This window comes from Cyprinodon tularosa, unplaced genomic scaffold, assembly GCF_016077235.1.
Source record: "Cyprinodon tularosa strain WSP-4 unplaced genomic scaffold, ASM1607723v1 ctg83, whole genome shotgun sequence".
NCBI classification, from domain to species: domain Eukaryota; kingdom Metazoa; phylum Chordata; class Actinopteri; order Cyprinodontiformes; family Cyprinodontidae; genus Cyprinodon; species Cyprinodon tularosa.
Window position 1 is genome coordinate 1,278,555 of NW_024039596.1, and position 26,721 is coordinate 1,305,275.

The window sequence follows — 26,721 nt, forward strand, 5'->3', positions numbered from 1 at the left end:
CCTTAAAATTATAGTAAAAGTTAGTAAAAAAATATAATTTTACATGTTTAAACAATAAATGCCAGCATAGATACTATGGGATTATCCATCCTGTATAGCATTAATGAAGGAGAAGGGTCCTGTGAAATAAAAATGTTTTGGTGTGTAATATGTGAATCAACTCCAGGACAAAAACCTTTTATAAGCTCACCTTAGCACGGCTGAAGCTTGTAAGAGGGTGTCCTTGTCCTTTAGAGAAACAAGTCCTACAAGAACACAGTCAAAACAGCTACTCAGAAAAGAAACCACTGCTCCAAAAGAAAATATTAGGAATTATGTTGTACTTCCTTATGTATTTTCTCTGCCAGATATCTCACATCCCCAATATGAGTTATTTTTCACCCTTTCAAACTTGTTCCTCCTCTGCATCCACATCTCCTCTTTAAAGCCGGGCATACACTGTATGATTTTTTCAATTGTCACATGCAACTCCTGCATAAGAGAGGAGGAAATGGTCCCCAAGGCTAACGCAGAAAATATAGGTCAGCCAAATATGAAGGGAACCACTCCAGAGCTACGCCCCTAATGCCCACCTGCTGTTCCAAGCAAGAGATCAAGATTTTGTGTCCCACAGCACAGGCGTTAGAACTGATGTGGACATGTCCCCCTGAAAACTGTCTTTTCAAGGATTTTTGAAATGGAAGGCAGTTTGGAGATTGGCCTGAAATTGACAATAAATGCAGGATCTAGTCCAGGTATTTTAATTAGGGGCTGTACAACTGCATGTTAAAAATATACAGGCACCACACCTGTGGGCAGTCTGCTATTTATAGTGCCAGAACAGAGGTTCCAACAGTAGGGAAGACCTCTTTAGATAATCGAAGAGGGACAGCATCATTTAGAGACCCTGAGGGCCTCAACCCACCAACAGTCTCCTGTAGACAGGACAGACTCACAGGCTGGAACTGATCATAAACAGCAAAGCAGGTGACAGAGATTGACATGTAATAAGCAGCAGGGGCGATGAGAACCCAGGCAGAACAGACATTATCAATGAAGAAGTAATAACATCGAATGTTATTCTTCACATTTAACAGTCTTCGGTTGATGGAAGCATTCAAAGTGGACTTGTTATAAATAAAAATGTCACCTGCAGGGGAGTTCATAAGGGCCTTGTATGAGTCAGAGGAAAACTGTGAAGTGGACCCAATGAGAATACCCCCATCTGTGCTGCCAGACCACCAAGCCAATCTTCGAATGTGCTGTGAACTGGCTCTCTGCAAAATCGTTAATTCCCATTGGTAAGCTCCCAATTACTGCAAAAATTATAAGCTATTCATAGAGGTTGCATTGCTGTTGTTTGTCCTGAGTAGGGTGAAAGGAAAAGTAATGTGTTTCTGTCTGATTATGAAAATTGTATTACACAACTTTGCAGTGTATTCCCTCGTGAGCTGAAGGAGGTTTTTGCATCCTGGAGAGTGCGCTGCGCTGAGAGGGGTCGGGAGGATATCGCCGACCGTCTCATCAGCGGCTCACTCTTCCTGCGCTTCCTGTGTCCTGCCATCATGTCCCCGTCACTCTTCAACCTCACCCAGGAGTACCCCGACGAGCAGACATCACGCACTCTCACACTTATCGCCAAAGTAGTGCAAAACCTGGCGAACTTTTCCAAGTCAGTACAGCCTCATTTTTTAACAAGCATTCTTTTAAGCAAGGACTATATATTTATAATAAGAATTTAAACACCCTGCTGTTTTGCAAGTTATCCCACTTAGAAATCATGGAGGGGTCTGAAATTGTTATTGTTGGTGTATGTCCACTGTGAGAGACATAATTTAAAAGATAAAATCCTAAAATCACAATATATTAAGCTGATATGATAAAGCTGCAAAAAGGAATTTGAACACCTGAGAATAAGTGTTAATATTTGGTACAGTCGTACCTTCTTTGCAATTCCAGAGGTCAAACACTTCCCATAGTTTTCCATCAGGTTTGCACACACTGCAGGAGGGATTTTGGCCCACTCCTCCATACAAATCCTTTCTTGATCACCCAGGTTTGTACGGAAGAGGATTAAGGCCACTGAAAAAAAAAAATTTAACTGATTTTTTCAATTTTATTTCAGTATAGTATGGGAAAAAAGTCAGAATTCTGAGAAAAAAGTCAGAATTCTGAGATTAAAGTCAGAATTCTGACTTTTTTCTCAGAATTCTGACTTTAATCTCAAAATTCTGACTTTAATCTCAGAATTCTGACTTTAATCTCAGAATTCTGACTTTTTTCTCATAATTTTGACTTTAATCTAGGAATTCTGAGATTAAAGTCAGAATTCTGAGAAAAAAAAGTCAGAATTCTGAGATTAAAGTCAGAATTCTGACTTTAATGTCAGAATTCTGACTTTTTTCTCAGAATTCTGGGTAAGTTTGTGCTCCCTCAGAAGATTCTAAGGTCTAGAGACTGGCTAGGCCACGCCAGAACCTTGATATTCTCCTTCCAGAGCCCCTCCTGGGTTATCCTGGCTGTGTGTTTCGGGTCATTGTCAAGTTGGAGGATCCAGCCTCCACCCATCTTCAATGCTCTAACTGGTGGAAGGAGGAAGTTCCCCAAAATCCTGCAATACACGTCCCCAGTCATTCTCTCAATAATACAGTGCAGTCGCCCTGTCCCATGTGCAGAAAAACACCCCCAAAGCATGATTCTACCAACCCCATGCTTCACAGTAGGGATGATGCTCTTGGGATGGTACTCATCCTTCTTCTTCTCCAAAGATGATTAAAGGAATCATGACCAAAAAGTTCTATTTTGGTCTCATCTGACCAGATGACTTTTTTCCCATGGCTCCTCTGGATCATCCAAATGGTCACTGGCAAACTTAAGAGGGGCCTTGACATGTGCTGGTTTAAAGTTGTAGGGAAGTCATATTTAAATGCATATGAATGTACTCTTTATCAGACCATATTGTCCCAAAAGTTAGAAAATTTCTATTTAAAAAAAAAATAAATCCTGTCTTAAAATCTGTAGGGGTGGGTTCATCATCTTATGTATGTCAGTTGATTATACCTCAGCTTGAACAGCTAAATTTGGCCAATCATATATCAACGGTAATCTGTCGATCAAGTTTTTTCGGTCACAGCATCTTTACTCATATGCCGCAGCTAATAAGAACTAAGAATAATTTCCTTTCCCATTGAGTTCCATCCCAGTGTTCTCGGGGATGGACGTCTTTGTCTTCGGCAAGCGTAGAGCTAACAGAACTGGCAGCGTTGCGAGGCAAGGCTTAAGCCTTCTACAGCAACCAACCTTCTGACTTAGAAATATTTTATTTTGTCATTTCGTACACACAAGTGTAAACAAGAAGAAATTTTGTTAGGTACAACTTCTGCTGCCCTGGTGTCATCTTCCACAACAACTTCGTTTCCGCTTTACTCTTCTTGCATGTTTCCACTGTCCATAGCATTCCTTGACAGTGAACCTACTAGCACTAAGTTGCTAACTGGTTAGCAAGATGCTTCAGAGAAACCGGCCACAACCAAACATGCTTGCAAACCTTCCGCCACAACAATCACTCCCCCTTGATAAACGACCAATCACATTCACTTTATACACTTGTGTAAAAATAGCCCTTTCCAGCCTTTTGTAGGTTTACAATAGTGTCTTTGGGCAACTCTTTGGTCTTGGCCATGTTAGCAGTTGGATTCTTACTGACTGTAAGGGGTGGACAGGTGTCTTTATGCAGTTATCAACCTCAAACAGGTGCATCTAATTTAAGATAATAAATGGAGTGAAGGTGGACATTTTGAAGGCAGACTAACAGGTCTTTGAGGGTCAGAATTCTAGCTAATAGACAGGTGTTGATATATTTATTACCAGCTGTATCATACAAATAAATAGTTAAAAAAAATCATATATTGATTGTTTTTTTAGAATATGTCTTTCACAGTGGACATGCACGTACGATGACAATTTCAGACGCCTCCATGATTTCCAAGTGGGAGAATAGAGCAGGGTGTTCAAGTACTTATTTTCTTCATTGTGTGTTTTTGTTTTTCTTTCTCTTTTTTTCCATTAGGGCAATGATAAATTCGAAGAATATGATTACATGCAGTTTCTATGAGATGTTTAGGGATGTAAATCATACTTCTTTATGTAACTTGTGTCCTGAAGAAGCTATATTTGAATGTGTATATTCTTCAAGGGTATCATTTGGGATTGTGGGGCTGTGATGGCTGTGGTATTTAGTCACTAGCCTCGTGAGACCATCCTGATCTCGCGAGCTTTCGAGGTTTCACTCGCTAATCAGTCTGGCTACTCTCCGTTAAAGAAAATTTGGAGCCGTTCACCAAACGAACGTCCAATCAGCGTTGGCTTTGAGGCGGGTTGAGGTGTGACGCAACGAGAAGCGCGACAGTTCAGTCTAAAGAACATGGCAGCTTCAGCCGATGAAACTAGCGTTAGCGTGGCTATCGAGCAAGTTTTATCGGAATTATAGAGTATTTCTTCACTGAAAGAAGAGCAAAACACTGCTCTGGAGGCTTTTCTCAGAGGAAAAGATGTTTTTGCTCTTCTCCCGACTGGTTTCGGCAAGAGTTTGATCTATCAATTGGCTCTTCTTCGTCGTCGCTCTGTTAGTACGTCATATGCTTCGTTGATCTGATTGGTTTATTTGGCCCGTCTATCACCAACATAGGCCAATCAGCTAACCAGTATTTTCGCCCCTTCCCAAAATTACTTCAACGGAAGGTTTCCTGATGGATATGTGGAGCAAATCCATCTGGCGGAGTCAGGTTAAGTAGTCACAGCCATAGAGGTACTGGAGGAAGACTGCGAAGAAGTTTTGTTTTATATCGCCCATTATCATGATAAGATTTTAAGTGCATATCGCCCAGCTCCAGTCTGGAGGTATGTGATCAGATTAGTTGTCTACTGTATTTTGCATTATGTAATCTTGTTTTTACCGATTTGACTGGTCATTACGCCACACATTTGAATGTTTGAGCCGCGCACACACTTCCTGCAAACTTTATTGTTGGTTTCTTCCACTTGGTAAATTGGACATCAAAACTAGGTGCCCAAAATTTAAAAACTGAATATTAGTCCCAAACTTGATGCCTTACTCTACTCTCATGGGTTCTTTCTTCATTTTTAAACCCACCCATCCTTTTGTGTTCTTCCTTTCTGCTTGAACTGCAGGTTTGGCAATAAAGAGGAGTACATGTGCTTTATGAATGAGTTCTTGGAGATGGAGTGGGGTTCCATGCAGCAGTTCCTGTACGAGATCTCCAACCTGGACAGTGTCAGCAATGCAGGCGGCTTTGAGGGTTACATCGATCTGGGCAGAGAGCTGTCTATACTGCACAGCCTCCTGTGGGAGGTCATGGCTCAGCTCAGCAAGGTGAACCTCAATCGTTCTCAGTGCTTCTGATCTAAGCTGAACTTAAAACTCACAGATGCACTTAGGGATAAAAACATTAACCTTAAAGACATAATCTGGAGCCGATGGGCGTTAATCAATATTATCCTTGTTTAAAGGAATAGTGCACCCAAAACATGATTAGCCTTCATTTTCTACTCACCCCCATGCTAAACAACACCCTGGAGTACTTTTTTGATATCTCAAATGCATCTGGAGATCTGGGAGGCTTCTTGCTGTCTGCTGACATTCAAATAATGGAGGTCCATGGTGCCCGAGGCAGAAAGGTCCATAAAAGTCCACAAAAAACGTGTCAATATTCCTCCATACTGCTCGTCCAATGTATTCCAAGTGTCATGAGTGGGTAGCGTCCATAATTTACTCGAAACAAAGTCATTTAGAATGTTTTTAGAGCATAAACAGTAGTGTATAGGATTTCCTAAAAGCGCGTTCACGAGTCTACGGAAACCGCGGCAGATCAAACCAGATGAAAGTGCGCATTCAGTGTCTGCTCTGCCGATAATGCAAGCGTAGAAGAAGAAATGTGCTGTTTACCTGTGCAAAGAAAGAAACAACGAAAGAAAAATGTCTGAGGACTTCAGTGTTGAGGAAGAGCATGAGTTCTTTGCCGAGCTGAATGCGCACTTTCATCTGGTTTGGTCTGCCGCGGTTTCCGTAGACTCATGAACGCGCTTTTAGGAAATCCTATACACTACTGTTTATGCTCTAAAAACATTCTAAATGACTTCGTTTCGAGTAAATTCTCGATGCTACCCACTCAGGACACTTGGAATACATTGGACGAGCAGTATGGAGGAATATTGACACGTTTTTTGTGGACTTTTATGGACCTTTCTGCCTCGGGCGCCATAGACCTCCATTATTTGAATGTCAGCAGACAGCAAGAAGCCTCCCAGATCTCCAGATGCATTTGAGATATCAAAAAAGTACTCCAGGGTGTTGTTCAGCATGGGGGTGAGTAGAAAATGAAGGCTAATCATGTTTTGGATGTACTATTCCTTTAATATGACAGTGAAGCAGCTTTCAGTCGCAGGTATGCTGTTTGATCCCGATGCTTACAGTAAACAATCTCAGTTAGAAATTAGAGCTCTTGGTAGCATAGCTCTCCATCTGGGTTAGTATCTCCTAGCAGCCGCCACACAAACAGTTTGGTCTTCCTCTTTTTCATAACTTCTTGTGATTTCTACATTCTCACCGATTTCAGTGCCCTCCTGTTCAAGCTTAAAAATTTTAATGCTACTCGTTGCTGTTTTGGCTTTATGGAGCTAACGCAGTACTACGTAGCATACATAATTTATCCAGAATACATTGAATCAGAATACATTTAAAAAAAAGCTTAAAACCCGCTTTTTTAATTTAGCTTTTAATTCTGACTATAATACTGTCTCTTAGATGTCATCTTTCTGTGTGCTCCTTTCTATGCACCTCTGGAAGGCTTTTAATGTCCTGCAGCACCGCACCACTACAGCACTTTTAATTGTATCTTGTATGTTTTTATATGTGTTATGTATTGTTTTTATGGCTTTGTTGTAAAGCACTTTGGGTACCATTTGGCTATTGTAAAGGGCTATACAAATAAATTTGATTTGATTTGATTTGAACGTCAAAGTGACAACATTTTATTGGAATGTATAAAAACTACTGGTGAGCATAGATTATTTTTTTAAATCTAGATTAATCTCACTGTAATCTTGGAATTATCTAGATTAATCCAGATTAAACTCGCTTATTTGAATTCTGCCAAAGGTATTGATGTTATGTTTGTGCTACCTCCAGAATTTTAAAGAAAAGGTTTACTTTTTATGTTTGCACACACGTGACAAAGTTCTAAATACTTTTTTTTTTTTCTCATTTTTTACTGTATTTTTGCTGCAAAACATTGAGTGTCCCAACTCCAGTTATAGATTGTCCCTCTTTAACAATAGAGTGTCTCCAAAAATCTGACACACACGTCGCCTTGATGAATTTCTCATCTGTCGCAGCTTTGGTCATGCATTCTCCTCATGATATCACCTCGCAGGTGAACTATCAACTATATACACTATAGTTAGTGGTAGCGCAATAACGGCACATCACTAATAAAAACTAAACAGCTTACAGCAATTTTTTCCTATCGTATTTAGATTGAGCATAAATATTTTATATGCTTTCAAATGATGATTTTTCTTGGTATAAAAAAACACTCCTGCAGCTTTCTGAAGTTTTCTCCTTCTGGCTACAGGATGCCATCATCAAGCTGGGGCCTTTGCCCCGCCTCCTGAATGACATCAGCATGGCGTTGCGTAACCCTCACCTCCAGAGGCAGCCGAGCCATCAGACAGACAGGGTGCAGGACAGACAGACAGACAGGCTGCTGTCTCGACCCAGCTTTAACCGAGGGATTTCATCAGAGTTCCAGAATCTCATGATGAGGGACTTGAACAGGTAGGAACATTTATACAGTCAACGCATATGTATCAGTGGGGTGTAATCGTGGATATATCGTTTTTAGAAATGGTTAAACATTACAAAAAGTCTATTTTATAATTCTAAAGCCAATGCAGGATAACAATGCAATGCAAGTTAATTATTGGTTTCTTACCACCTTGGATTTATCCAAATAAATTTAACAAGTACAAAAGGTAATAAAATCCGTGTATCATTCGTTCTTTCTATTTTCAATTGCCAATCAAAAAATAAAAAATTGACTGGTTATTTTGTTTTTTGTTTTTTATCGTTAAACCAAAAACGAAAAAAGGATTGGTTTTTCATATTTCAATTCTAAGCTCAGATCAAGAATACGAAATGGAAAAACGGACAGCAACGCAAATCCGGATTAACGCAGAATTTGATTTTAATATTTAATCGGTACAGTTTACATGACCCGGAAGTTTGGTGGAGCGTTAGCTAAAAAAACAATTGGCTTACTCCCACCACGTTCGATCAAACTGCACCAGATAAGGCAGTCGGACCAGCCATAAATCAGCCATGGACAGTTACGTTTTATTTCGAGGATCCAAGCGTGTGACTCTTGAGGAGGACATGACAACGGAGAAAATTTGCAGGATTTTCCAGGTATAACTTTTTTCTTGAAACTTTTCTGTGCACTTTACTTTTAACTAGCAACAACAAACAGCTTCTCGATCAACATAGTGTGTGGTTCTAGCGTCGCCATGGTAGCCACTTCATTACCCCAACTGCTGCGCAAAGAGCTATTTCCGGGTCACGTAAACTGTACCGATTAAATATTAAAAACAAATTCTGCGTTGCTGTCCGTTTTTCCATTTCGTATTCTTGATCTGAGCTTAGAATTGATATATGAAAAACAAATCCTTTTTTCGTTTTTGGTTTAACCATAAAAAACAAATAACAAAATAACCAGTCAATTTTTTATTTTTTGTTTTTTGATTGGCAATTGAAAATAGAAAGAACGAATGATACACGGATTGTAACATGTTCTTAAAATGGTTTGACAGATATGAAGTCACTATCTGTCACAGCAGTTTGTAACAGCACATTGATTCATCAACATAAAGACACCAACACAGTGGAAGGGCATAAAAATGGGAGACAAACCATGTTTAGAATTACACCAGCGTATAAAGGCCATTAAAAAACGAAAACAAAAAATTGGAATTTCAATTTTAAAGTGGCATATTGATGAGAATAAACACACAACTTTACGAGTAAAAACATACATATTTACTAAATTAAACCATGCAAATATAAGACGAAAAAAGTAGATAATTAAAAAGAAAAAAACTAGCAAATTTAGAGGGGACAAGTAGCAAAATTGCAAGATTTAAAACATGGACATTTGCGGAACAGCGCAAGATTATAATACATGTTCAGGTATGCTACATAAAGCACATGCAAATCCATCATTAATTGGGGGGGCTTTAGTAATTGAATTTGATGCTACAATGGCCTCCTCATGTAAGTTTTTAAAGTAAAAATTAATGATACAATAAATGTGCATGTTTATAATCTCATAAAATAGCTTGTTTTTTCTCGTAAATTTACATGCTTATTCTGATACATATCCTACATTTTTCTTCTAAATTTGAATGCTTAGAATCTCAAAAATGTTCTTGTAATTTTGGATTTTTGTTCTTATAAATTTTCTAAATTTGCATCTTTATAATCAAGTCAATTTACAAATTTATTCTGGTACATTTGCTACTTGTTTCCCTCTATATTTGCCTCTTTATAATCTCGCAAATATACATGTTTATTCTCTTAATTTGCGTGCTTTCTTCTTCTTAATTTGCATGCTTAGAATCTTGTAAATTTTCTTGCTTTTTTCTTGTAAATCTCATAAATTTGGGTGTTTTTACTTGTAAATTTAGATGTTTATTCTCTGAAGTTGGTACATTTTTCTTTCAAATTTCCATGCTTAGAATGTCTTAAATGTGCATGTTAGTTCTCGTAAATGTGCCACTTTAAACTCAAAAATTTGTCTTTGAATTGCCATAATTATCTGTCGTATAGCACAAGTTGCTGATTTTTTGCAGGCATTTACTCCCTCTTGAAACAAGTTGAAATGACACCCGTGCTGTGCATGTGAAGAGAAAAGTTCCAGCTGTCTGCTGCTGCAGCAGCACAGGTTTTTTGTGTAGAGGCATAATGCAATGTGAGATGAGAAAGATGTAAATATTTATTTACTTACCTTTTTACCAGAGGATCATTCTCAGGACAGATCGGATCTCGCTTTTTTTTTTAAAGAGTCCCCAGTATTTACTCTTGTCATTTTCAAACTCCAATCTGTCTACAACTTCTCTTTTCGCCATAGTAAAATTTTTATTTTCTTACTCTTGCGTCTGTCTGTGTTTTAGCTGCACATATGAAAATATTTGCATTTTTGGATAGCAACGTGTTTTTTGAATAATTCTTTTAAAATTTCATTTTGCAAAGTGTGTTTTTTTTTTTTTTCTAATTTCCATTCACAAAATGTGTTTCTTGAATGGGACAATAACGGAACAAAACGGAACAAAATTCTCTCCATACCTCAATAATACATAGATACGGTTTTTCCAGTGTAGCTGATGAAAATGTTTCAGTTTTCATGTGGGGCTGCATGTATAGTAAAGGATCGTAGCAGAAGTGACATTTCATTGTTTGAAAAGATGTTTGTGACAAAGTGTTGAGTGAATATTCCCAGAATACCACAGATTTGGAGCAGCTGAACGTAAAAGAATGTTCCAGATCCATCCTGTCGGCTTTACTCCTTCCTGTTTTCCAGCTCCATAGATATCACGCGTTTGCCTTCCCCCACCTCCACCGGGGGGGTCATGCCGTCCCGTTCCCAGCTGAGTTTTCAGGACCGCGATCATCCTCATCGAGCCTCCAAAGACATGTTTTACGTTTCCCGACCCCCTCTGGCCCGATCCAGCCCGGCGTACTGCACGAGCAGCTCCGACATCACGGAACCAGACGCTAAGGTGAGTCTCATCTTGCCGAACCACGGGCATCATCATCTCATCCGCTAGGTTATCTCTCTCCAGTTAGTGAGGTTAGTATGACATGCATGTTGGTCATACTGGAAGAGTCTGCAATGGTCGTACAGAGGCTCTAGTTTATCATGACATTTGCTTTTTTCCCACTGAGTCACCATGCAACTCATTCTAGCGGTATTTCCTGGGAAATACTTTCAGGCATTCCGATACCCTGACAGACCTCGTGGTAAAACACCCGCACCACCCTCACCCATGTCATCCGTGCCCACCTAACATTTAAATATAAGGGGGCACATTAGCATCTCATGTCCCGTACTATTTAGGTGTCTCAGTGTAAATAAAAGCGTATCTATGATGGACCTCCAGGATTCCCGAATGAACAGCGTGTCTAACCTGCAGTCGGTGGACATGCTCAACTCCTCCCAGGCCTCCATCGCCGGTATGGGCAGCTTCGGTGGGCTGAGCAGCGGAGGCGGTGGCGGCCTGGGGTCGGGCCTGAGCAGCCAGCTGCGGGCCGGTGGGAGGTTGTCAGCTGGCTCCGGCGGCTCCAGCATGTCAGGCGGCCTCCGGCTGAGCCAGCTGAGCCAGATGGGCACCACCACCGACTCGCTATCCCAGCAGCAGCAACACCAGGCCGCCGCCATGCGCTACCCGCTTTCCTTCCAGAATCCCCTGTTTCATCTGGCGACGGCTGACGGGCCGCAGCAACAGCTCCATCACCAGCACAGCCGGGCTCAACCCCCAGCACCTCTGCTCCTGACCCCTGAACCCGAGCCCTCTCATCCGGCCTACATCCCACAGTTCGCCCACGGGGGGTTCTCTCGCAGTGAGGATCTGTCCACCCTCAGGACCCGGGACGGTCACCTGGGTCAGCCCAGCATAATCCACTCACACAGCTACAGTGACGACTACAGCAGGGCTGACTACGGACGCAGGCAAATCTCCATGCATATGCAGGTAAAGTAATTCTTCCTGAAATCGTTACGCCCTTATAGGCAACCACATAAGAGGCTTAACTTTTCTGAAATCATCACCTATCCAGGAGTCTTTGTGAATTTTGTCAGCCCTTGTGTGAGCCGACAGGTTTGAATGAGTTCCAGGACTGAAATGTAATTGCTCGTAGCCTGAAAATGCAATCTTCCCCCTAAGTTCCGTTATGGCTTTTCTCTTTTAACCAATATGGCTTCCTTTACCCCGCTTTCAAACCATCTTTCCTCTCTGTTCAAAATCTTAAAATTTTTATAGTCAAAGAACAAAAGATTTTAGCCCAAAAGCATCAACAATTTGTTCCTTGAATAACCCCAAAGACAAAAGCGCACTAATCATGATCATATGGCCAAACACAAAATCCATATATGCAAGTCTTCAAAAACCCAGGAAAACGACGGGTTAGTTTTTGATTTGTATCTGTCCTGCAATTTGCTTAGGTGGATGGACCTCAAGGTTGTTTAAAAACATCAGCTCTCCAACTACAGATTGCTTTATGCGAGCCGACAGAAGTTACAAAGTCTTCTGGATGGGTGTTGAAAGGTCTTCAGAAAAGTCCTGTTGCTTCTGATTTAAGACCGTTTTATGGCTCATATTCGGAGATGTCCGGTGACATTGTTCGATAAGGTTGTCTGTTAAAAGCAACACTGCGTAAGTTTAACCCACGAGGGGCGCTAGACCTGCAACTTCCAGGGTAAGTGCCCCTGAAGGACAGCACCAGTATCATGCTGTGTTTTGTCTAATAGCTGACCACTTTGGACCAGCAGGTTTTAGAAGTCATGGAGTTACTTGTAAATTCAAGGTCCCATTCACCCCTCTAGAATATATCCTATATCTCTGATCCCAAAATATTTCTGATCAGGTCAGATCTGTTTTGTTGGTTAACAACATTTACCTTTGTTATTTTTATTTAACCTTTTTTTTTTTTACCAGGAAGTCCCATTGAGATCAGAATCTCTTTTTCAAGAGACCTGGCCAAGGTAGCAGCCAAACCACAGGAAGTTCATACATATTTACAACATATTACATTTTTCATAATAAAAAATAAAAAATTTAAAAATAAAAAATAAAATAAAAAACAAAATCAGAGCAGTATGTTAAAACACATTGAGCATCTCAAGAAAAAGAAGCACATATCTCCATCACTACATTCTTCCCCTCTGCTCTGGTATTTAAGGGGAACTCAGGCCACCTTAAAGCAGTACTATAGTTACATGACTAATCAAGCAACGGATCAAAATGCACCACATGAACCAATTACTGCATATTCACCTGAAAAATAATTTTATATATCTTGAAATAATTGGGTCAAAAGTTAGACTGTGTTGTCTAACAATCCACTGAATTGAAAAAGCTTCCTGGATGGGAAGAGAAACGTCTTCAAACTTGGAAACAAAGTCCAGAAGATTGTTTTTTTTCTTTAGTTTTATCATGGAAATTCATCCAAACAGCTGGACATTCTAATGGGCAAAATCAACTTGTCTTCTTGGTCATTACCTGTCTTTATACTTCTGCATTGTGGTAATGCAAACTTTGTCTTCAAGGCCAGCAGACTTTACACAAATATTCTGTCTATTTGTGTATAAAAAGCCTTTTTATAATCTATATTTTAATCCAAAAACACTTGATTTTGCCCTTGTTTTCTCTCCAAGGATAATCTGCAACAGCAGCAGGAAATGTTGGGTATGGCCTCCCAGACAGGAACATCCCACTCTTCCCTGGCCACCACACCTCCCTCTACAGTCCAGCCTATGCGCCAGAGTTCTGTTGCTCCACCTCCCAGCCAACGTGTCAAGTCCCAGACCTCCCACCAGCTATCCGTCAGCTCAGCAGCAGCACCTGCCGGCTCTGGTAAAACCCGTCCGCAGAGCGGAAACCTCCTCCAGTCTCCAGAGTCCGGGTACGGCGGCAGGCAGCACGGGCCCCGGCAGCTATCTGTCAAAGACAACACTGCCCCGGGTCTCCCCCACCAGCAGAGCTCGGTCAGGGAAAGTGGGAGTCCGCAGGGGACTACCAGTCAGAACACTCAGCAGTCACCGCAGCAGTCTCAACAGCACCTTTTGAAACCCACCATGACTAAACAGGTAACATCTGCACACTGTCAGCTTCTCTAGGTCTGCATGTCCGTGCATAGCTTATATTTAATGAACAAGGCACTTTGAATGAAACCCTGCTTGTTATAAAAATGATTTCTGCACAGTTCAGAGCTTTTCTTTTGCGTGCAGTTTTTATGCTTATTCTTTAATGGTTTGTTTCTCTTCCTTCTCACAGCTTTCTAAAACATTTTTTGATTCTCTTTTGTATGTTTCTATTTAAGATGAAATTGCTGTTCCTCCTCTTCCCATAGTAATTCTGCCAACGTTTCTTTCCAGGGCTCCCAATCACCTGCCACCCTCAATCCCCCGACCCCAGCAAATGAGCGAACAGTGGCCTGGGTCTCCAACATGCCTCATCTGTCGGCTGACATTGAAAGTTCACGAATTGACCGAGAGGAATTCAAGCTGAAGGAGTACTCTAAGAGTATGGATGAGTCTCGCATGGACAGGGTAGGCATCCATTTAACTGTGTGGTTTTTGTGAGTCATGCCATAAACCAAATGCAGATGAAATTTAAAGTTCAAGTAGAAAACCAAACACTTATAGTTTTTTTCGTGACCTACTGAAGAGCAGTAGGATGCCATGATGTCAGTTTAGCAGAGATGGGAAGTAACAAAGTACAAATACTTCGTTACTGTACTCAAGTAGATTTTTCTGATATTTTTACTTTACTTTACTACTTATTTTTATGGCGACTTTTTACTTCTACTCCTTACATTTTTACACAAATATCTGTACTTTCTACTCCTTACATTTAAAAAAATTGGCTCGTTACTTTAGTTTTGAATCATTTCAATGGAGTTACCGTTATTATTTTTCACGTCATCAATACCAAATTCAATCTAATTGGATGGGAATCTACGTTGCATTTGACGCACCACTACAAGATGAATCGACAGATTCTGCGGTATTCATTGGCGGCAAATCATTGCAGCTTGGTGGCGGTGGCGTTAGCATAGTAGCATGGACGACGAGATGATTGAAAATTAACACAACGGAGATCTAGTCCTATTGGCAGACATCCATTTAAAATGTAGGCAATGGCATGAAAAAAGTGGTTTCTACTTTTACTTTTATACTTTAAGTAAATTTACAAGCCTGTACTTTGTTACTTTTACTTGAGTAAAGAACTTTAATCAGTACTTCCACTTTTACCAGAGAATTTTTTAACACAAGTATCTGTACTTTTACTCAAGTACGGAAAGTGAGTACTTTTGCCATCTCTGCAGTTTAGTAAGGAAGTCATTTTACATAGCGAGTCAAAAAACAAGATGGTGGAGAAATATTCAATTATACTGTTTGTCAGCTGGTTGCTAGGTTCCATCAAAGCTAATGTATTTGAATTGATAGACCAGGCATTTGGCAAATGGCAATTCATAAACTTTGGTTAGCATTAGCAAACATTTAACTGATTTGTCCAGATTTTAAAAGGGTAGAGTAAAGTGGCGTATGTGAATGTGGTAGTAGTGTGAAGCCCTTTGAGTGGTCAATATGACTAGAAAAACTATTCCTAAATTTGGTCAATTTACAATTTAAACTAAAAATACTACATCTATCAGTTACTTGTGGATTAAGTTAACTAACATGTGCATCAATTTGCTGAAATTAAGAATACATTCTGTATAAAGCTTACCCTAAAACAGGGGTCTTCAACGTTTTCCAGGCCAAGGACCCCCAAACTGATGGCGAGATGGAGCGGGGACCCCCTAGTTATATATATTGTATTAAATTGTGTTAAATTAATCTGATTCTATAGTCACTCTATTATAGAAGGAGTCATGTAATTTGGCAGTGTGATTATTAAAGTGTTTCAGGGACAGATCTGGGTATTGCAGAGTAGCAGGAAAATGCGACCGCCTCCTTCGAGTCAGAACAGAAGGACATACCGGCAGAACTGCTGAACTACCAAAATCCGGATGTTGGCCATTGATGCAGCTACTAAATAAGTAGTGTTAGACCGATACCAGTAGCAGGTGGGGCCCTGATCCAGCACTCAAATGGTGATATCGGTTATCGGCGAGTACCAACAAATAGGGCACCGACACCATTTTGAGAGCCTAAAGTTTATTCACCTACTGTCACCCATTCAAGGTAGGCAATAAAAAGTTGTATTGGATTCACTTTGTATTTCTTTTTCCTGCTAAACAAAGGTAGGCATCAGCTTGACAAAGCCATGATGGCAATTATTTTACATCCGAGTAGTATGCAGTTCTTCATATATACACATACACACATCAATTTCAAACAGATGGTATCGGTATGGTATCGGTATCAGCCAATACTGCACAGCCAGGTATGCGGTATTGGTTTCGGGGCCAAAACATGGCATCGGCGCAACACTATAAGTAAGTCCCGACCATGCTGTAATACCTTGAGGAAAGCCAATATCTGGGAGGATAGGGCTTAAAAGCATTGCTAACACCAGTAGCACTGTCAGCAAGGACATTCTTAAGCTCCAGCTTTAGCTTACTCCAACAGCCAGATTGTTTTCCAGCTCAATTTTAACTTCTCAAATGTCTTCTTGTACCTTTTTACACATGATCTTGATCTTGCAAACATGCTGGAAGTTCCACACTTGCTCACCTTCATTGCTCGGTCTTGTTGACCGATTGAATGCATGCCGTCATGTGGGGATCAAGATGTCTAACCCACATGCAGAGAACACTCAGGAGACAGAGAAAAAGTTCAAAGGTTTATTCACAAGGTTTTACAAATGTGCACTGGAACTGGGTTGGTCCAACTGGTCACGGGGGGATCACCACTATGGAGAACAGAGTGATTAGAGGATTTCCAGGGATCCAGTCATTAGTCTGATGATCGAGTTAATACCTGCTTTGGAGGCTGAATATATCAGCAGGAGGTGGGTACCCAGAGGGTCCAGAGGTTTGTCGGCAGGCAGAGGGCTGAGGGCTAAGGCAGAGACTGATTGAGTGCAGGCAGGCAGATACCAGAACAGAGTCACTTCCAATGCTGGCAGGAAGATTCCAGAACTGAGTTACTTCCAGGTTTCAGGTTTTCTGACAGATCTGGTTCTGTAGGCAGAGAGAGAGAAATAAACTGGATCAGGCAGGATCACACAAAAACACAGAGAAAAGATCAGGCAGGTTTGGCTCAGGTCTAGCTGTACCATTACTGGCTAACACTCTGGCACTGGAGTGTCAGTCTCCGCCTCCTTAAGTAGGAGCCTCCTGATGAGCAGATAAAAGACAGGTGTTGCAGTAAGCTCATGCTCCCAGGAGATCTCGTGCGCCCTCTGGTGGAGAAAAGTGGACAAACCTACAGATCCCAACACATGCTCATTGACATCTTCCTGGTCACATGATGTTCTTATTGCTAATAAGAACATATGTTATATTTACTAACAATTCAAGGAAAAAAAACTAAGCTTAAAAGTCAAAAATATAAACAGAATGGAATAATTTGTAATAAAATGTCATAATCAGAATGGCATAATTTGTCATAAAAATGTTGTATGTAATCAGAGGGAGTTTTTGGTTTATACATTGAAATGACAAATAACATGACTATGCAACTTTTTAAAAAAGAGCTCTGTTATTTTCCTTAAACCAAAGACCTGATATGTTTATTTCTAAGGCCTGAGAAAGGATAGTTTTTTCCTTAGACCAGAGAATTTCCTCAAATGTACACCTCCTGTCTGCTTTCATTTAAACATGTGTGGAAATCAGTAGAATATCTGAATTCATTGTGACCCGTTACTTTTGAACCATATCATCTGGACGTCGCCCTGTTAGCCTTCAAACATGTTAAATGAAACTTTTTTTCTGTTCCTGACTCAGGTCAAAGAGTACGAAGAGGAGATCAACTCGCTAAAGGAGCGACTAGTGATGTCCCACAGGAAGCTGGAAGAGTACGAGAGGAGGCTCCTTTTGCAGGAACACCAGACCAATAAGATCCTTCTACAGTACCAAAACCGTCTGGAGGACAGCGAGAGGAGGCTACGACAACAGCAGGTGGAGAAAGACTCCCAAATTAAAGGAATAATTAACAGGTAATTGGAAGCTGTTTTTGGGATGAAGGGCAGGAGATGGCTCAGTTGTCTTTTCATTTGGATCATTTTATGTCGGAGAAAATTGATTTTTCCTGGACATGTGATAAAAGTGGCATTGTTTTTTAAAATACTGAGCTCCTAAAATGTATTAAAATAAATCTAAGAAGTAGAGATGGATGGGTACAGAGTTGTTAAGGCAGCTAATGATTTTTTTTGACATCAGTTCAACCAGTTCCCTGATATTTGCTTTTTTGTTTTTGCTTTTTTTGGGAGGTGGGCTTTTTCTTGAAGCGGGTTTTGCTTTTATCTTTTCCTCGCGATGAAAAATAATGTTACACAAGTCTAAATTTAAACTAAAAAGATTATTAACAAATCAAAGAAAACAACAGATAGCAAATAAGGGTTTAATGCATGTGATCTCAATGCACGGCTGCTGAATGCACTAAAGAATTAGTGTATGATAACGCGTATCTGGCCATGCCGATACAAGAGGGAAAAAACTGGCCCAAAATGTCAGCAGGCCGATGTATCTGTCTACCTCTATTTAGAAGTTTTATTATTAAAAGTTTGAAGCAGGACTTTAAGGGAGTATTTAGATTCATATCTAAGTGGAAGAACTTCTCTTTCTACCAGGTTTAGTATCTTGACAAGAATATAGCGTGAGAAGTTGTTTGTAGTGTGAATAAATCATACCAAAAAGCAACAGCAGGGAATTCAAAGACATTCCTATGAAAATGAACCATTTTATGGAGCGTATAGTTCTACGTCTTGTTAAGAAGTACACAGAGGATGTTGCCCTGATTGTTTCTGCCTTTCAAATCAGGCAAAAAAGCCTCTAAGCAGCAGCTACAGCTAACCTGTTGTCAAATTCTCACAGTGTGGCTTGTTTTTTGTTAGCAAACAGCAGAGATCTGCAGATGAGGCTTCATTTATTGGCTGTTTTGGTGAAATATCAATGGGACCGCCTGCAAGAGCAGTTCTTAGCTTCTATTGATCAACAGCAAATTAAGCGGTTCATGAGTAAGAAGCGGAGAATCGATTCTTTCGGCCTGGAAACCGAGATAGTTGCTGCGTTTTCAGATTTTATGTGAGGCCAGACATTAGCTTTGATCTCTGTTTTATTTATGGTGAGGGAAACAAAAAGTTTAGTTTAAAAGAGAAACGTTTTTTCACATCTTGTGATAGTCTGTGGTCTGCAACTGAAGGGTGGATATCTGTGACAGAGAATATTGCCACTTCTAATCCACTCCAGGAAAGAAGACTCGGAATGAAGACAGGGAGTCCTGCTCGTCTGTTAAGGGAAAAGCATCTCTAACGCTCTAACTGAGCTTGTAAAAGAACCTTAAACCATCCACCCTCCTCTCCCGTGCTGTTGCACCCACCAGCAGCCCTTTTTTTTTTAAGAACATGTGCTCCTTTATTGGATTTTGGAATCATAGTTTTCCAGCAGATTTCTTTCCACTAAAGCACGAAAGGAATGACTATTTAATAACCTCAGTGGGGGGGAAAGAAACTGCACTTTTTAAATGATTGCTGTGGACTTAAAAGCACAGGACTCTGGAAGAACCATGGTTTGATTTTAGCTCTTCCACTTTTAACGAAACCCTGTTTCACTGAAGGACTGCTGCTGTTTCTCTGCACAGAAGAAACTTGGGGACTAATACTGCTCCACATTTTTGTACACATAGTATAAGGAGTACAGAACATCACAGAGAAAACTTGAATATCGGCATGTTAATTGCAAAGACTCGGGCTGAAAGTCCTAGAGGAACTATGGTGCATTAGCAGAGCACTCACAGCATCGCCCCGGATTATCCCTCTCTGGGGTATCAGTGATTATCGAGGCTTACACTTGGACCTTGTGTGTCATAGTTCGACCATCTAACCACACAGGGATGAATTAAGTGGCAGATCTGGAAGCTTCCGAGTCCGTTTTTTTACTCACAGATCACTGAGCCAGGCCGTGTGATAAAGTGCATTGCAGGACTTGTGCATCACCGGAGTTTAAATGCACATAAAGGCGATCCAGACAGAGGGCTTCATCTCAGGCCTTCCTGCCAGATTGAATGGACTCCAGAATCTAGGTGATTTAACAAGTGAAAGCATAGCCTTATGTTCTGTGTTACCCTCAGCTGACCTTCATGGGTCAGCTGATACCTTACAGTAGATCATTAAAGGTAAAAAATGCAAGCTCAGGTCTGATACTGCTCCTGGGTCAGCTTGCAAAAATCTTGTCTTTCCCTGCAGAAGTAAAAAAAAAAAGTCTGCATGATTTTTGTTTCTTTAAAGTAAAGCCTTAATGCTCTGTGTGTGAATCTTAAAGCTCAGAGCAATGCCAGTACCTGTCAAAAGACCAGAACTGGTCTCAGCAGTCTTACTTAAACCAAAGCGACATGCTGGAGGAATCGTTTGGATTTCCTTTATTCTCTAAGGTTCTATGCAGAGGTTACATGTATGAGTAGTTAATACCTTACTTAGAGCTGATAGCTTCTCATTTGACAGCAGCACAGATGAGAAGGAAGTTCAAACTAAAACGGGAGGCTAATGGGCCAGAATAAAGCGGATTTCTGATGTCGTTTTCAGCCTCATAAATGACAGGCGCTTAATTAACCCTGTATATTATGATTAACCCAAACTCCTTTATCTTATCTTATGGTTATGTACTAACCTCAGTTTGATGGCAAAAATAATTATGATAATACAAACTTAAATTAGGGAATATTCCTCATCAAAGCAGAAAAACGAACCACGGCCACGAAATTACTTGCCTTCCTGGCATTGCTTTGGTATGGAGTGCTTTGAATAATTATGGAGTGAGTTTTGTTCCATTATTGTTGAAAGGAAAGACCTCATATTTTAAATGTAAATTTAGGGAAAAAAAGAACAAATCGAATAGGAAACTTTGAAAAACTTCTTGATCAAATAAGGTTTTGAGAGTAATTTAGCTGTTTTCTCATATTTACATTTTACAGTTTTTCTTTTTAGATATTATTTGTTGTTTTTCACATATTTTTTTGACACACACACACACACACACATATATATATATATATATATATATATATATATATATATATTTCTTTTGTCAGATTGAGTTTAACATAATGTATTCTTTTCAAAGTATATTGCACATTATCTGCGCTTCAAGATTGTGTTGCATTGGGCTTGAAGTGAAGGGAATGTGATCTAGAAAACACAATTTGACAAAAAAAGATGCAATTTGTAAAACTCAATCCATGACAGAGAATTAAAAAAAAATAAAAAAAAATTAAAAAACATAATATCTGTCAGGTTTGGTGGAAATTAGTTGAGGACCCAAATGCAGAGATGAGGAGGCAGAGATGATTTATTGCAGATTTAATTTAGTTGTAGGTGGTAACAGAAGCATAAATCCAGAAATAATTAACAGGAAACCAAAACTAGGAGAGAAGCATGCAGGAATGAAGTAATGAAGAGAATCCAGCAATAAGGACCTGGAAAGGATATGGCAGACAGAACAAAGAATGGGCTAATCAGCTAATAGGGAGCAGATGTGGATAGAAGCAACTAGAAGGGAGCTCGCAGAAAGGAGACTGGCACAAGGGGGCAACAGAGAGTAACTCAAAAAATACAACACTGCATAAATATAACTAGAAAACAACTTGAATGACACAAAATGGCAAGGAAACCAATGACCAAGAAAACACAGAATTACATTAATAAAACTGAAAAATAAATTTAAACATTAAAAAAAAGCCCAAAAAGATCTGAATCAATGGAAATATAAAGCTTTTAAGTAAAATCAAAGAAAGCAGCAAGATGCTCTCATTTTTCTTATTTTCAGCTCAGGATTGCATCTTTTTAAATATGATTTTACTGAATGTGTTTTTTGCTTGCAAAAAATAATAGAACAAACTTCACTGTGATTTTTTTAATCTAATCATTTTCTATCTAAAGCATGAAAATCAACCATTATTTGTCTTATTGAATTTACCAGACCATCAAAACTCTTATGTGAGAACATTACTGATTAAAATAGAAATCCATGGCTATTTACAGTATAGAGTTTAAAAAGTGTGTAAACATTAAGACACGTTAAACAAATCCAACAAAATAAGTATCCATTCCGGGGAAAAAAAGGGATAAAGGATTACTATTGTAAGCAACATGGCTGTATGATCATTTTTTAGGTAGTATTTACTTAAACTGCACTGAACATTTTCAGGTGTGACCTATTTCTTAATAAGTTAGAACCTTTATAATCAATAAAACCCACAATGATCTAATGTATGTATGAACTACTAGTTACCTCTGTGTAGAATCCCTCATCACAAAGAAAAGAGACTGATAATCCAAATGATTCCTTTAATTTCAAAGGACTGCTAGTTTAAATCTGCTGAACTCACTTTACTTGTAGCATATGTAATTATGAATATGTATATTTTTTTGTTTTTTCGGGAAAATACCTTATTAGTTGGCTACAAGGTTTAGTGGCATTACAATCCTGAATATAGTTTAAATTTCTTTCTCATGCTGTTTGTTTTTAAATTAAAACAGAGGTGGAGAAAGGCAGTGGAAGAGAATCATATCTATGATCTTTATTGCACCTACATAGTATAGTAATAATCTATTTTTGAGATAATCCATATCATTAATTACAGTGATGCAAGAGCCATAGTATTATCAGTATATAAATATATAGGAATATATAGTAAAAATATGAGAGTGAAATATTTTAACCTTGCAATAGCTAAGTTTTTAGCCGGAGAAGCGCAATAACAGCAACAATGTGTCTAAGAAGTGCTGTTTGTGCGAGTGCACATGCAGGTTTCTGATATGTTGTTCGCATTTTCTGTACATAAAAGAAACAGTGACTACCTGCCGGACTCTTCTACCAGGTGCCATCCATGATATCTGAATAAAGACCTGGAGTACTGTAAAGTGCAAAATGCCACAGAGGCAATATTGACAACCGTGACGCAACTCTGACAAAATGCTAGTTCTGCAAAGTGTGTACTTAAGTTCCTTAAAGGTGTTTCTTTATTTGCTTTCATTAATCTGTACAGTGTTGGTGACTTATTTTTTCTTTCTGCTTTTTAAATGAAAGCCTGGAATGAATATTATTTACTGAACGCAAACCTGATTTTTTTATTCTTCTTTTCTGTGAATGATTTTGCTGTAAATGCTCGGTATGACCTTTTGACCTGCAGTCCGTCATTGGTGGCGTCCAGTGACTTGGTGATCAGAGTAGTGGATTGAGAAAGTTAGTCAGTAGTGTCATTTAATGTATGCAGTTATATTATAGCACTATTATTATTATCATTTAAACAGAAAAACACTCATTGACAAGAAACGTTCTGCAGCTAAAGGGAATAAGCTCATTTGGACGTCATTTCTTAGCTTTTTCAGGCATCCTATGAGTATCATCTTTAATTGGCCATGACTGTGCATGTGCGCGTTGTGTGCACTGCAACCTGGAGTCAAAGTCCTTGATTGTGCTGAATAAAGATTATTCTAATTTGAAAAGGTCATTTGTTCAGTTGGTAATGAGCTGGCATGTTTAAAAGGAAAGAAAAAAACGGAAGGCAGAAGCTAAGATGTCCTGAATGCAGTGAAAATGCTTAGCTTATTAGCGTAGCATGTTGAAATTAATCCAGCACCTGTGCATGGATCAAAGTATATGTTGCAAACTTGTCAAAGGGGCTACTGTCTAACTCCAACATGCAGTGTATTCTCATTATCAGTTCGTAAGAAATCATACGAAAAGTTATGCACCGTAATTTTGTACGTTTTAGACGTTTTTTCGTGGTATTTCGTTGTATTTTTACGTCTTGCCTCAAGACAAGATATCCTTGTGCATGCGCATCTTACGCACCATTCAATAACATAGAATTTAGCATACAATTAACCCTAACCCTGACCCTAATATACAAAACAGCAAGCAACGTAGTTAGAGACATGAAGAAGTAATTATTGCAATGTTTTTCCCAGTTTTACGTCCTTCCGCGTATCTGCTTTTTTCGTCTGTCTGGTTGCGCATTCGCACTGATCTGTTTATTCGAGGAAAAACGTCAAAAACGTACGAAATACTGTGCATAACTTTTCGTACGATTTCACACGAACTGATAATGAGAATATGCTGCAACATGTGTGTGGCTGGAAAAAAGAGGTTACAACCCAACTATGGAGTGAACTTTGTGCCATTATTGTTGCTTGCAAAAAAAAAAAAAAAAACACTTTTTAAACAGAAATTTAAAAATATATGCTTTTAGAAAATGTAATAATCCAAAAAAAATTTGAAAGTAGCTTTCCTGATTTCTAAGATTTTATTTTTTCACATTTTTTTAAAACCTTATATTTTGAATTTTAATTTACAGACTTTTTATGTTTAATTTTTATTTTTTCTAAAATCCCTTTTTCAGATTACATTTAATGAATTGCATTATTCTAAAATTAGTTTTTACAGATCACAACCTCCTCACCACAAGCCCAATAAAATTGTGTAGCTAACCTTTCTCTTCGCTCTTCATTCCAGAGGAAATCGCGTTCCCAGAACTGCAGAAAACGTGATCGGGAAAATGCAGTTTTAAAATAATGTTATTCCTAAAATTCAGTCTGAAAAAGAGATATTTAAAAAAATAAAATTAGAAAATATTAAATCATTATATATATTAAAAAAGTCAAATAAAATCTGAGAAAAACGTAAAAGTAAAGTTACTTTTAAAACATTTTTTTGAGTATGTAAGCTGTTAATGTTTTCTTTATGTACTGCTTTATTTTTCAAAATTTCCATTTAAAAAACTTTTCTCTGTTTAAATTCGCAAAACATTTTCTTTGCTTGCACCAATAAAGGAACAAAATTCCCCCCATATCACGCCAACATATGCCAGCTCATTGTAAACTGAATTATTCACATAACCGTCGCTGGTTGTGCTCCATATTCCAAGGTCCAAATGAAAGCATTCCTTTTAGGTGCAAATGCCAGTGAGTGTATTTCCTTTCTTTTTTATGAGATTTTTTTTTTTTTTTTTTTCCGGGGGGGGGGGGGTCCATATATCTGCCTCTATTTTGTAGCAAGAATATATATTGATAGGCTGTATAGATTGTACTGCAGCATATCTGATGTTTTAATCTTGCAAATTCCTAATGGTGGTGAGTTTTGGCTTGATGTGTGTGTGTGAGAGTGAATAATGGCTAATAGCAAGAGCCACAAGTTTATTTATTAGTTGTTTTTTTTTATATAATTTAAATTTGTAACAGATCTGTGTCAAATAGCTGCAAACATTTCTTGTTTTGACCAGATTTTATGATGTTTGCACACTGGCTTGTTAACGGGAGGCGGGGTTTTCAATCAAAGAGTTGACGCTTTCATTGCACATGTTTGCAGAGGTCATTAAGAACCCATGTATCTGCAGCTGCTTTTTGAACCAGGTCTGTCTTTTCATTGACGCTACATCTTCAACTTTGTCTACTGCCTTTTTTTTTATTTTTTTATCCTCTGTAGCACAATATTCAAACATAATAATCTCATGTTTGGTACATGCATTGTTTTGTTTTTGGCTAAATGTACGACTTGACCTCAAAAGCACACTACTTGAAGTGGATTATCTTTTGTGACATACCACCCACGCAAACCATTGTCTGCCTTTTGAAGTCATGTCGAATCTTAACGCTGTACAACCATGGTCCATTCCATTGTTTTCTGGGACGGTGCAAAATATTTCTGTCTGTGCTGATGGTTTACCTATTCTCTTCTTTTTGTAAAATAAATCTCAACTCTGTACATTATTCATGGAATAAAACATCCAAACACTTCTGTTTGAAACTTTCCCTGTGGATCTTCATTCTTTATTGTCAAACCTGTCCTCTGTGTTCTCAATTAAATATGAATGTGATTAAATGCTACCATAAGTGACTCAATAAGGCTTGATTGTGGTGTTCAAACCCTGATTTAATTCATTAGAAACTAATTAGTCTCATTTTTCAGAGCTGACCTTGTTATTCATTATTATAAAGACGTAACATTCCCATCTCAGTATTCAGCTAAATTGAAGACGGTTGCTGCTTTAAGACTAAAATGAATCCCTGAGAACGATAAAGCCATGAAATCTGTCTTTATTTATTAGTTTTCTTGGCGCTCATCACTAAGCAGCAGCCGTTCAGCCAGTTAGTTATGAGATAAGATATGTGTGAGAAATATCATTGGACGGAGTAAATCCCTGGCTCACGGATAATCACAGGGGCTGGGAAACATTCACGGCCCGCTGGCTCATGCAAACTGCAGCAACGCTTTTTGCCCATATCAGTAAAACGAGGCTTTGAAAATGATTAGTCAAAGGATTTTTCAAACCCGTGACTTGGTCAGTTTTTGTTGCATAAAATGGGACAATTCCCTAGGGATAATTTGGGATCTGGGACTGAACCAATCACCTCGCCGGAAGCCAGGCCCTAATTTTCCACAGTTGGCCTGAGATTGCTCTTTGTAAACACCTTAAATTGGACACAAACGCTTTGATAAATCCCATGGGGGCGAGAAGAAAAGGCTGGATGAGTGGAAACTGGCAGGGCCTCATTGGGTCGCTGCTGCTCTGCTCTTATTGGCAGATTCAAAGCTTATCAGGTGTTGGGAATCCGATCTAAGACGCAGGTAACCAGGAACTTTCTCAGAAGGGTTGTGTTGAGTCGGATGATGGAGATGCACCTGCTCAACATCTTGTTAAGCTTAAACTCATGATACTCCCTCTCTTTCTGTCCCCCACCCCTACCCTCCTTCTCCTCCACCCCAATCCCATCTCTCTCTCTCTC

At 39.2% G+C, this 26,721-nt stretch overlaps 1 protein-coding gene across 9 annotated transcripts in view; it reads left to right on the top strand.

Annotated features, from left to right (window-relative positions):
• Positions 1-26,721, top strand: part of syngap1b (synaptic Ras GTPase activating protein 1b) — a 338,065-nt gene that overhangs the window by 276,480 nt on the left and 34,864 nt on the right. For 6 of the 9 annotated variants that reach the window (XM_038272431.1, XM_038272436.1, XM_038272432.1 and 3 more), the window contains 9 exons: positions 1,136-1,280; positions 1,415-1,651; positions 5,170-5,371; positions 7,632-7,834; positions 10,632-10,830; positions 11,212-11,802; positions 13,485-13,916; positions 14,205-14,378; positions 17,726-17,937. In XM_038272431.1, the coding sequence (XP_038128359.1) occupies positions 1,136-1,280; positions 1,415-1,651; positions 5,170-5,371; positions 7,632-7,834; positions 10,632-10,830; positions 11,212-11,802; positions 13,485-13,916; positions 14,205-14,378; positions 17,726-17,937 (2,395 nt within the window). Of the gene's footprint in view, positions 1-1,135; positions 1,281-1,414; positions 1,652-5,169; positions 5,372-7,631; positions 7,835-10,631; positions 10,831-11,211; positions 11,803-13,484; positions 13,917-14,204; positions 14,379-17,725; positions 17,938-19,189; positions 20,801-26,721 lie in introns of those variants that run through there. The other 3 variants (XM_038272434.1, XM_038272429.1, XM_038272433.1) reach the window with 3 other exon arrangements.